The sequence below is a fragment of the Corylus avellana genome, chromosome ca7 (genome assembly GCF_901000735.1).
Source record: "Corylus avellana chromosome ca7, CavTom2PMs-1.0".
In the NCBI taxonomy this organism is placed as follows: Eukaryota; Viridiplantae; Streptophyta; class Magnoliopsida; order Fagales; family Betulaceae; genus Corylus; species Corylus avellana.
Window position 1 is genome coordinate 28,003,226 of NC_081547.1, and position 10,412 is coordinate 28,013,637.

Below are 10,412 nucleotides of genomic sequence, written 5' to 3' on the forward strand. Positions count from 1 at the left end.
AAATAATATTTTATTATATATAAATGGGTGGGACACGTGGCATGAGGATGGCCCTAGGAAAAATCCTAGGGCCATCCTGGCCATTAACTAGAGACCTCTCAAGTCCTGTTGGACTAGAGAGGATCCTTGTCCTTAAGAAAATATTGAAATAGGATTCTCTTATGGACTGAAGAATATTTAGTTAATGGCCAGGCTAAAGAGATTCTTAAGGCATAAGCAGGACATCTGTCCAATTAATAAAAAAATAAAATAAAATATTATATACATTTTTTAAAAATAATTATAAAAAAAACTAAGGGGTAGTTGGCCACCCATTGGGGGTGGCCCGACCACCCTAGACCGGCGAAGCCACCCCATGGCCCTTGGGGTGGTCTGGTCTAAAAAAAAAATATATATATATATATATCGTTTGGCCAATGGGGTGAACATACTCAGAATGAAGCATGTTGGGTGGTTGAAATGCATCCCAGCCCGGCCTACTTGAGAATGATGCAGCTAGGGCCAAACAAATTTTTTTATTTGTTTTTTGTTTGGCTCTTGGGGGTGGTCGAACCACTTCTATTGGGCATAGGGTAGCTGAAACCACCATTGCCTCAACTGGGGTGGTCCGGCCATTCTTTTCTTTTTGATAATTTTATTTTTTAATTATTTTTAAAATATATATTATTTTATTATTATTTTTATTAATTAGAGAAATCTTCACTATTAACCGAATATATATAGACTCCTATTTCAAGAATATAGGTAAAATATAGAAAATTTATTCATTCTTAGCATTTATTAGGATGGACTGTATATGCGAGGACCGTGAGGTGGCTCTTGGTGAATGGGTGGCATATGTTTTAGGTGATAGATACTAGATACGAGCTATAGCCGATAGGGGATTATCATTTTTTATAGGCAAATTTGTTTGTCAAAAAGGACAGCAGTGCTCCGTGCTGTGGTCGGTTAGTAAGGGCACGACAAATTTCTGTGACTGTTCATAGATGATAGATCCGAGTCATGCGGGTGTGTCAGAGTCCGGCCAAAATGAAGGGGCGGCTAGACTCGTGAGAGAGAGAGAGAGAGAAATGGGGGTTCTTCGGGTGCACTTGATGTGGTAAAGAGTTAGGTGAACCCAACCGGATTCTCTCCCTTTGCATGGCTGCCTTCCTCGGATGCAGTTTTTTTCTTTTTTTTTTACTTGATGTGGTAAAGAGTTAGGTGAACCCAACCGGATTCTCTCCCTTTGCATGGCTGCCTTCCTCGGATGCAGTTTTTTTCTTTTTTTTTTTTTTAAAAAAAAGTTTTTTAACTAAGGGAATAATTATATTTCTATATATTTTATGGGTGTGACAAATATTTTACATGCTAGCCGTTTAGTTTAATTGTTAAATTAAACTGTATGGATAATTTAAAAATGATTGAAAAATTAGAATATCACTTTGCAAATTTTTAAGTTTAGAAGAGACATTTGAGTTATATCTATATTTCAACAACTCATTTGACTCATTTCTAATGCCTAATGGTGTATATAATTTCACATTTTTTAGAAGAAAAAAAAAGTGCCAACATTGATTTTTTAATAAATCAATCATTAAATTTGTTAGGTCCACTATTAATTTATGTTGAATCCACACAAGTCAACAAATCTAATGGTTAATTTGTAAGATGATATAAAAGAAATATGAGCAAAATATTGACAACAATTATTTCTCATATATATATATATATGCACTTAGTTTAAATCCTTACCATAAAATAGATACTCTCTATTTTATTTTAAATGGAGATAATCTTATTCAAAATCATATTTCCCATTAAATGCACAAACTTTAAAACTTAACCCTAAAATGAATGTACCATTCATTTATGAAAATAATCATACTCCGAATTGCGTAGGGCATCACTTAATAATGCCATTGACTCTTGAAAGATAAAATAAAATCCTAGTAACACGTTCTGCAACACCAAATCTTCGTATTTCCATGAACGCCATCAGTTGATCTTAGAATACATTTTTTTTTGTAAATCATATAGTGCATTAGTGCATATGTGATTCTGTTTTTTTGGGAAAGAAAAAAAAAATTACCTTGTTCGCTGCTCAGAACAGTCGCTATGATTAATGTACCGAAGATAGTGTATATTTACACAAGGTTAAAACATGGAAAATCCAAAGATTTCGTTCTGCCCTCTGCTAGCGTTGGTGTTGCAGAAACTGAAACAAAAAACACTACCACTCATCAATGACACTGCCTCTTCTTAAAATTCTTTCTACCATTCCGTGACTCAAGACTCTTCACTAAATTGCAAATGCAACCGAGTGAGTAATCCCAAACACAGGAAAACTCGTCTTCCAGACAAACTCCACTCCAGCTATTATGTCGTATCAAATGTCGCACAAACAAAGTAAACACAATGGTTTTAGATCTGGACACAGCAGCCGGCCACGCTACATGAGCTCATGGAAAGAACCAGACCTTGATGAAGATCGCCAAAGCCATTTGCAAGAAAAATGCAGCAATCGCTATCAGTGAAAGATCATTTCCCTCTATATAAGACCTGAGGTTCAAGGCAACAAAACATGCTGAAGCGGAACCCGTGAGAAGTATAATGATCCACCGAAGAATCTCGACCGGGATGAGCAACAGAAACTGAAATATTCCAAAGCATGCATATTAGTTGATCATTGGAATACTGGAAGACAAGCTATGAAGTGAGGATTGTTTAACGTGAGACTTGCAAATACACATGTTTTGGCAAATTAAACTCCCCCTTGGTGATCACCAATATTTTCTAAAGTTACTTCCTGGTGTCCACCGTTCATTAAGAACAAGGCAGTTAAATTTAGCTTAAACAGAAGGTATACTGGTTCCATGCAGCAACCCAGGGTTCAAATATTGCAAAGGGAACATATGCAAAGCAAACATATGTGCCCTCTAGTCTATCTATCCAATGGACAAAGACGAAGAAAGAAGGGGAAGGGGGGAGCCTATAGCGAAGTAGAGAAGACAGCAACTTACTGAGGCCAGAACAAAAACAGAGAGAGAATATCCCCACAAGCACCAAAATCGCACAAGGCTAGCATTTGAACCCAGATACTGCAGCAAGAAGTAAAATGCCAGGGGCACCACAATTGCATAGCCGTAGACTGAACCTGCTGCCACATTTACGTAGCTGACGTCAAAACTCCAAGACGTAGTGCTGTCACTACGTTTCTGCATGAGGTAGGTTGCACAATTCCCAGAAGAAGCAAGCACAAATACCAATGTAGTGGAAATCCAGATAAGCCCATATCTAGCACACAAGGAGAAAAAACAGAAGCCAAAATATTAGATGTTCATGTGAAATCACTGCTGTGGTTGTCACTGCTGTTGGTGTGTGAATTCACATTCTGAACAAAGGAAACATTGGGAAAATTGGCACATAGATCTCAAACAACCTCCACTTGTCTCAAATCATATTGAAAGAGATCATCCGGAGGAAGAAAATGAGAGATTAAAGAAAAGAAAAAAAGAAACAACCCTTGAAAGACAGACCACCCCACCCGGCTTTCTGTTTCTTCTCTTTTTCCTTAGCAACATCTTCTAACTGCCCCAGACCATTACAAAGCAAAGAAACAATCTCATTGACTTACTAAGTTTGTTAACCTGATAGCTTTGTCTGCTTTGCCATACTTATGTTTTTTGTTAATGGTATTTCTTGAATCTTATATCTTTATTGCAACTATTCCTGACAAAATTTAGTTCCAGTTTCTGTTAACTCATAATATCCTAACAAGTTTTCAGTATGTATTTGTATGAAAATACGTTTTCAATATAACCTCTGATCATAATAGTTTAAAACTTTGTATCAAATGTTAGAATATCAAAAGAACTTTCCTTCACACACGTTTTCAAAGAAATACCAACTGTCTATTAGTTTCAAAATTGCTTTTTGATACGTCTATTAGACCAAATTTTCAATAAAGGAGTACCAAACAAAAAAAAAAAATCACTACTCACAGATCAGGGTTAGCGTCAATCTTGCTGAAAAAATCTCTGCTAATAGGATACAAAGAACTCATCAGTCGGTTTAAGACAATGTCTGTATCAACATTGAAATATTGTGTGTATGACGAGATATTAAACACTCCCTTCCAGCCGTTAGCTGGTTGTTGCTCAAATCCTTCTGCAAGGAGAGAAAGATAGAGATAATTAAACACGAAGTGAATGTAGTAGCAGTAACTGAAAATGCCTGCAGTGCCATAAAAATGACACCTGGGTCTAATAGCACTTCCATCAAATACAAATATGGATTAAAACGACTGAACATTCTAAATTGTCAGTATCAACTCAGTGATATAAATATTACGCATTCCTTATGTAGATAAGACACAAGGAAGCTCCAATACGTTCAAAGAATCTCCCAATTATTTATGGAACTGCAAGATAAATTACTAAAAATGAACTCCTGCCCAAACCTCATTTGATTGCATTACAGTCCAATGCCTCGCCATTTCGTTTGCATCTCAATTTATGCATACCTTTTCCCAATTGTCTATGAATTTTTTTTTTTTTTTTTTTGGGTGGGGGGGAGTGGGCATTGCTGTTTCAAAAGGTCCTTCAACCAAGCAAGTAATTGAAGGCAAAGACAGTTCTAGCGGATGAAGATAGCTTTTCTCTACTTGTCCCTTCACTCAATGTTATTCTGGATTTTGGCCAAAATGTATATCTCATTTTACTGTTTTCTACTGCTATATTTTTAAAAAGTTACAAAACCAAAAACACTCTGGTTAAAATTTGACATATTGGCTGTCGAGATTATATTCTCCTACCAAAAAAACCTCCAGTCAGAGTTCTCACCTCAACAACAATACCAAATAACATACCCATTAAGATGTCAGTCCAATACCCAATGTGATGTTTGGGGGGTGGGATTGATCCTATTTATCATGATTCTATTCTTCATGATTCCCATTAATGTGTAATAGTTGGAAAGAAACACACGGACATGCACAGAGGCACAAACAACCAAGCAAACCATGGTACACAGAGATAATACTGTTCATAAAAAGTCCTTTTTCTCTAATTACGGCAAAAGTCCCAAACCCAGAGTTCTTAGCAATATGATGATTCTTCCATTGAGCCAAAAATCCACAATAAAACAAATGGATGTCATGAGCTAGATATCCGTAATCGAATCCAAGCTTGCAATCTCTTTAAGTTCCAAAGACCTTAATGGAGCACAAAGAAGCTCAGCGAAAGTATAACATCCTCATCCAAGTGGACAGAGGAAGACAAAAGTTATCACACTACAAATACCGCCTCTTTGAAATTGAAACTAGATGAGTGTTTTTTTTTTTTTTATAAGTAAAAATTTTATATATCAAAAGCGCAGAGGGGCGCAACTCACATACACGGGAAGTATAAATAGAAGCACCTAAGAGGGAGAGAAAACTAGATGAGTGTTATGACCATAAAAAGGAAAGAAAGCCTTTCTTTGACATTAAATGACAATTGAATGGCATTTTCTCGAGATATTAAATAAAGCAATGAAGATATCTCATTACACGTGAAGAAGTGAACAATAGAGGAGGTATTCATTTAAAACTCAAAAAGCTTTGTAGGGATCAGGATCCCACATGTCTAACTGGAAGCTAAACCAGTTAATTTTTAAAGCAACTTTCCAACAAGGCCCCAAAGTCCAGGAAAGAGAAAGTTAAGAACCATACCAGGTGGACTTCCAAGAGTTTGATAACCCCGCCCTGCATTATTTGGAGGGAATATTTGCATATTTGCTTCAGGGACTGCATATGAGTTCAGGAACAAATTTTTAGGGGAAGAAACAGAGAATGGTTCAGATATAATGGTAATAGTGAACAAGAAAACATTTCAATGTATTGAAAATAAATATTTCAAAAATAGAAACTCGTACCCTCATAGTTTGTCGCATTCTTTTCTTCTTTGATAACCGACTATGAACCAAAAAACAGTTATCATTAAAACCTCGGTAATGATAACAATGATGACGATAGTAATAACAACAATAAAAATAAAACGAAATAAATAGAAGCTCATAAGTAAACACCGCTTCAAACATATGCCTGCTTCGTGCAAAAAAGGATTATAAGTAAAGAGCAAAGAATTATAGAAATTATCAACAGGCTGATTTTTCAATCCCAAAGAAAGTAAACCTAGTAATTTACGGCACAAGTACACATTTGGAAACTATAGAAAAAGAAGTTTCTTTTGCCGACAGTCACTTACTATAGTCGCAGAATTGGTGTTGAATGTTTCCTCCTTTTAAACAATTGAGCAAGAGATGGATACATTAAATCGTGCAGGCCATGGCCGCCTTCCAACAAGGGGAAAATTATTATGAAATGTCTACACAAATTTCTTCATCAAATGTTTAGGCTTCTTGCCAGTAAACTCTAGGTTTCTACTCAACTAAACAAAACTAACAAAGATAAATAAAAATAAAGGAGACAACAGATATAATAAATCAATTATATGTATTAAATTTTAATCGACCGCTATCTATATTTAATCGTTGTGAGCTAAAGTTCTCGTCTCATTGTAAAAAATAAAAATAAAAAAAAATAAAAAAATACAGAAAGAACTAACTTAAAAGCACAACGCTTGAAATTTTCCTTCGTTTTCCCGAGCGTTCTCAGCAAACAAACAGAGCGGGAAAAATTAAAAAGAAAAAAAAAAAGGGAAGCGATCGATCTCGATTACTACATGCACTAGATCAATTAGCCTCCAAGTCAAAGAAAGAAACGCGAAAAATGTCAAATTATATAGAATTAATCATATAAAACGGCAGTTTGCGACGTATGTATTAGAAATAATAGTAAATAGAAACGAATCAGAACGTACTGGCACTGAGCCAAGCAAATGGCTGGTAGGGAGGCTTGTGTAGGACTCCTCCATGAAAGAGAGGTGAGAGAGTAAGATCTGTTGCTCACAGAATCAATGCGTCTTCAATAATTTGGTTGAGAATCTGAGGTTTATGAACGCTGAAACGCGCCACGAAGCGAGCCCTAGACGTTGCTTTTCGTAGTTTGGAAGGAACGCAGGGAACGGGAGACTGACCGGTACTAGAGCTGTCTTAAGGGGCGGGAGATCTTGACACGCGCCTACAAGGCGTCTGGGTCTCACGTATTCGTTTACTTTACATCGAGTCAGCGAAGCAAGCGGGAGCAGATGATTAACTTCCTGTAGCGATGTACTTTGGGCTCATCATGGCGCCCCATGGGCCTCCGTGATTGTCACTGGCCTTATATTTTCAACTTCACATTTTTTTATGTGAGAGTTGAAATTGGGGAAATTATGGCCCGTTTGTCAACCGTGCGGAATGACACTGTAGCTGGAACGATACTGTTTCAACTACAGTATCATCTTTTAAAAAATAATTTTTTTATTTTCAAAAATATTAAAAAACTTTATAAAAAAAAAAAAATCATTTTTTACAGGATTGTACTGTAGCTGGAACAGTACCGTTCCAACTATAGTGCCGTTTCGCACTGTTGGCAAATGAAGCCTATGATTAGCTAAACATGCTGCTACTCGCCTTGCATTTGCTATAACTTTTTTTAATGTTTTTTTCTTTCTCTTTTGAGAAGAATTCTCTCCTGAGTCTTTTTCTCTATTTTAAATTAGGAAAAAAAAAATGATTGGATCTAACATTTAGTAGTAATTCACCCAAAATTTAATAATAATTTTTATTGTTTATATTGAGGGGTGGGAGTCGGATAATTCAGTTATGAAAATGGAGTTTTTGCATTTCGCATCGTTATTGTCGGTAAAGTCGAAATTTTCACCGACTTATTCCACCAACTTTTTGTTCTGTTACCGAATGGCAGTCAATAATGTTGATTCAATAATATCGGTCGATAATGTCGATAAGCAAAGAAATGAAAAATTGGTCGGCAAAGTCAATTGGTGTCGGTCGGTCAAGCTGGTTCAGTTATAAAATGTTATTCCGCCTACCAAATCGAGTTTGTAGGAAATAGCAAAAGTCTACTGTCTGCTGGCCATCTGTTTAGCATTGCCGGTAGGTATCGTTCGGTAGGCAATCGATAATCGGTAGGCGGTTAATTTGTCCACTCCTAAGTGAGACTATATGTAGCATTTTTCTAATTGTGCTGTCATTACTAGCCTTGGTTCATAGCCTCTTTTCGAAATGGTGCTATTAAACTAGGTTTCCTTGCGAGCTTAATTCATTTTGGCATCCACGTTAGCCGCGTCATCCCATAATGGACCGTTATGAGTGACCGAATCATCTTCATAGTTATGAGGGTAATTTACATACCTACAAATGATTAAGGTAGTCGAACCACCACAAAAATAATGAAACCAACTGTTGAGCAGGTCACGATAAAAAATAAGGGTACAGTTGTATGGTTGCATTTAAGACTTCACCACCTTTGTACAACCGCTTGCTCCATCACCACTGATGACTCAAGCCCGATGATTCTACCACCGCTTGCTCCGTCCTCACCAATTTTCTTGAAAAGAACCTGTGCCACCCCAGCCCGTCAAGAACTTGTCTAAGGTTTTTAATGCTCCTATATGTGTGTCTCATGTGTATAATTGGATAGTTATACAATTTTGTTTCTGTGAAGATCTTTCTTTTATGCGTAAAATGGTTTCCGTCGGAAAATATTTTCAGGGAACCCATTTTCCCTGAAATTGTTTATGTCAAAAACATTTTACGGCGTTTATCGCGCGCACGGAAAATAATTATTTTTTTGATATATATTTTTTCCAATAAGGTTCCCACCGGGACATGACCGGGACCCGCTCGAGACTTGTCTGGGACCTCACCGAGACCTAACCCGAGACTCGCCCGAGACTTGCCCGGGACCTCACCAGGACCCGCCCAGGACACCGTCGGGATCCGCCCGGGACCCACCCAAAACTTGACTGGAACCTGCTCGGAACCAGCCTAGGACTTGCCTAGGACCCCGCTAGGACCTGCCCGAGACCTTGCCGGGACCCTCCTAGGACTTGACCGGGACTTGCCCAGGACTTGACCGAGTGGGTCTCGGTCAAGTCATGGGTGGGGCCCGGTGGGGTTCCAGGTAGGTCCCGATCAAGTCCCAAGCGGGTCCTGGCGAGGTCCCGAGTGGGTCCCGATTAGGTCCGATTCGGTCCTGGCGTGGCCATCGATCAAGACCCGGGGGGGTCCCGGCGTGGTCTTGGGTGGGTCTTGGGCAAGTCCCAGGAAGGTCCTGGTCAAGTCCCCGGCGAGTTTCGGTCAGGTCCTAGAGGGGTCCCGGTCAAGTCTCGAGCAAGTCCCGAGTGGGTCTTGGTCAAGTCCCGGGCAGGTCCCAGTCAATTCCCAGGCGGGTCCCGGTCAAGTTCTGGGCGAGTCCCAGTCAAGTCCCAAGCGGGTCCCGGACTAGTCTCGGCGCGAGTCCTGGGCAGGTCCCAAGCAAGTCCCGGGCAGGTCCAGGTCAAGTCCCGGGCGGGTCTTGGCAGGGTCCCGGGCAAGTCCCAGGTGGGTCTGATTCAGTCCCGAGCGGATCTCGACGTGGTCCTAGGCAGGTCTCGGTCAGGTCCTGGGTAGGTCCGAGCTGGTCTGGTCGGGTTTCGGGCAAGTCCTAGGGGGGTCCGAAGCAGGTCCTAGGCGAGTTCCAGTCAAGTCTCGGCGAGGTTTTATGCGGGTCTTGGCAAGGTCCATCGATTTGAGAATGAGATGATGCTCAAAGTCGGAAAATGGTTTATGGTTTTCGAAACCGTAACCATTTTTCAAAAATGAAAGAAGAATTTTCGGTCAAAATGAAAATGTTTTCCGTTAACCACTATTTTACATCGAAGTAAACTGTAAAATGCGGAAATCATTTTCTGAAAACCATTTTATGTCAAAGTACACGGAGCCTTAGTTATAATTGTAGGGTTTGGTTGTAGTTTTTAGGTGAAATTGAGCTCGGATTCCTGAATTTTATTTCAAATTTGTGCAATTTCTAGAGTGGAATTTAGAATAACTTTGATTTTGGATCTGGGTATTGATCTCGGAACCTTATTTCAATTGAGTTTAGCTAATATTGGTGCTAGTGCGAAACCTATTAAATTTCAGTTGTGCAACTTGGATGAAAAGGGTTTTTATTCATGTTATTTGGGTGCATATTTGCATTTCCCCGAAGAGTTAAGGCCTTCCGAGTTCCAATTCTTCTAGAGTTAGCATGCTTGAGTTAGGGGTGTCAACCTAGTCTGGTTTCTTGGTTTTTGGCCAAAACCGAAAACCGGAACCGGGGCTCAAAACTAGAATCGGGACCCCGATTAACCGGGGTCCCGGTTACCGGCCGGTTCCGGTTTTTCCCGGTTCGGTGACCGGTTTTTTAAGAAAATTGTTTTTTTGGCTTATTTTGTATTGGGCAAAATAGCCCCTCCCCTTTTTTTTTTTTTTTTTTTTTTCATAAGTTGGCTCATTTTAAAAAAAAT

The 10,412-nt window shown here is 39.0% G+C and overlaps 1 protein-coding gene across 1 annotated transcript; it reads right to left on the reverse strand.

The window, feature by feature from the left end:
• Positions 1–2,080: 2,080 nt before the first annotated feature.
• On the reverse strand, positions 2,081–7,118 carry LOC132188617 (uncharacterized). The gene is made up of 6 exons (XM_059603131.1): positions 6,843–7,118; positions 5,896–5,935; positions 5,693–5,767; positions 3,984–4,149; positions 3,003–3,276; positions 2,081–2,633 (listed from the first exon to the last, which is right to left on the reverse strand). The coding sequence occupies exons 1-6, from the start codon at positions 6,894–6,896 to the stop codon at positions 2,442–2,444; spliced, it is 801 nt and encodes a 266-aa protein (XP_059459114.1). The 5' UTR covers positions 6,897–7,118; the 3' UTR covers positions 2,081–2,441.
• Positions 7,119–10,412: the final 3,294 nt, after the last annotated feature.

Coding starts and splice junctions, on each gene's coding strand:
- LOC132188617 (XM_059603131.1), bottom strand. CDS start 6,896: ATGGAGGAGTCCTACACAAGCCTCCCTACCAGCCATTTGCTTGGCTCA. Junction 5,936..6,842: donor ATTTGCTTGGCTCAGTGCCA/GTACGTTCTGAT, acceptor TTTGGTTCATAG/TCGGTTATCAAAGAAGAAAA. Junction 3,277..3,983: donor ATTGACGCTAACCCTGATCT/GTGAGTAGTGAT, acceptor CTTGTGTGCTAG/ATATGGGCTTATCTGGATTT.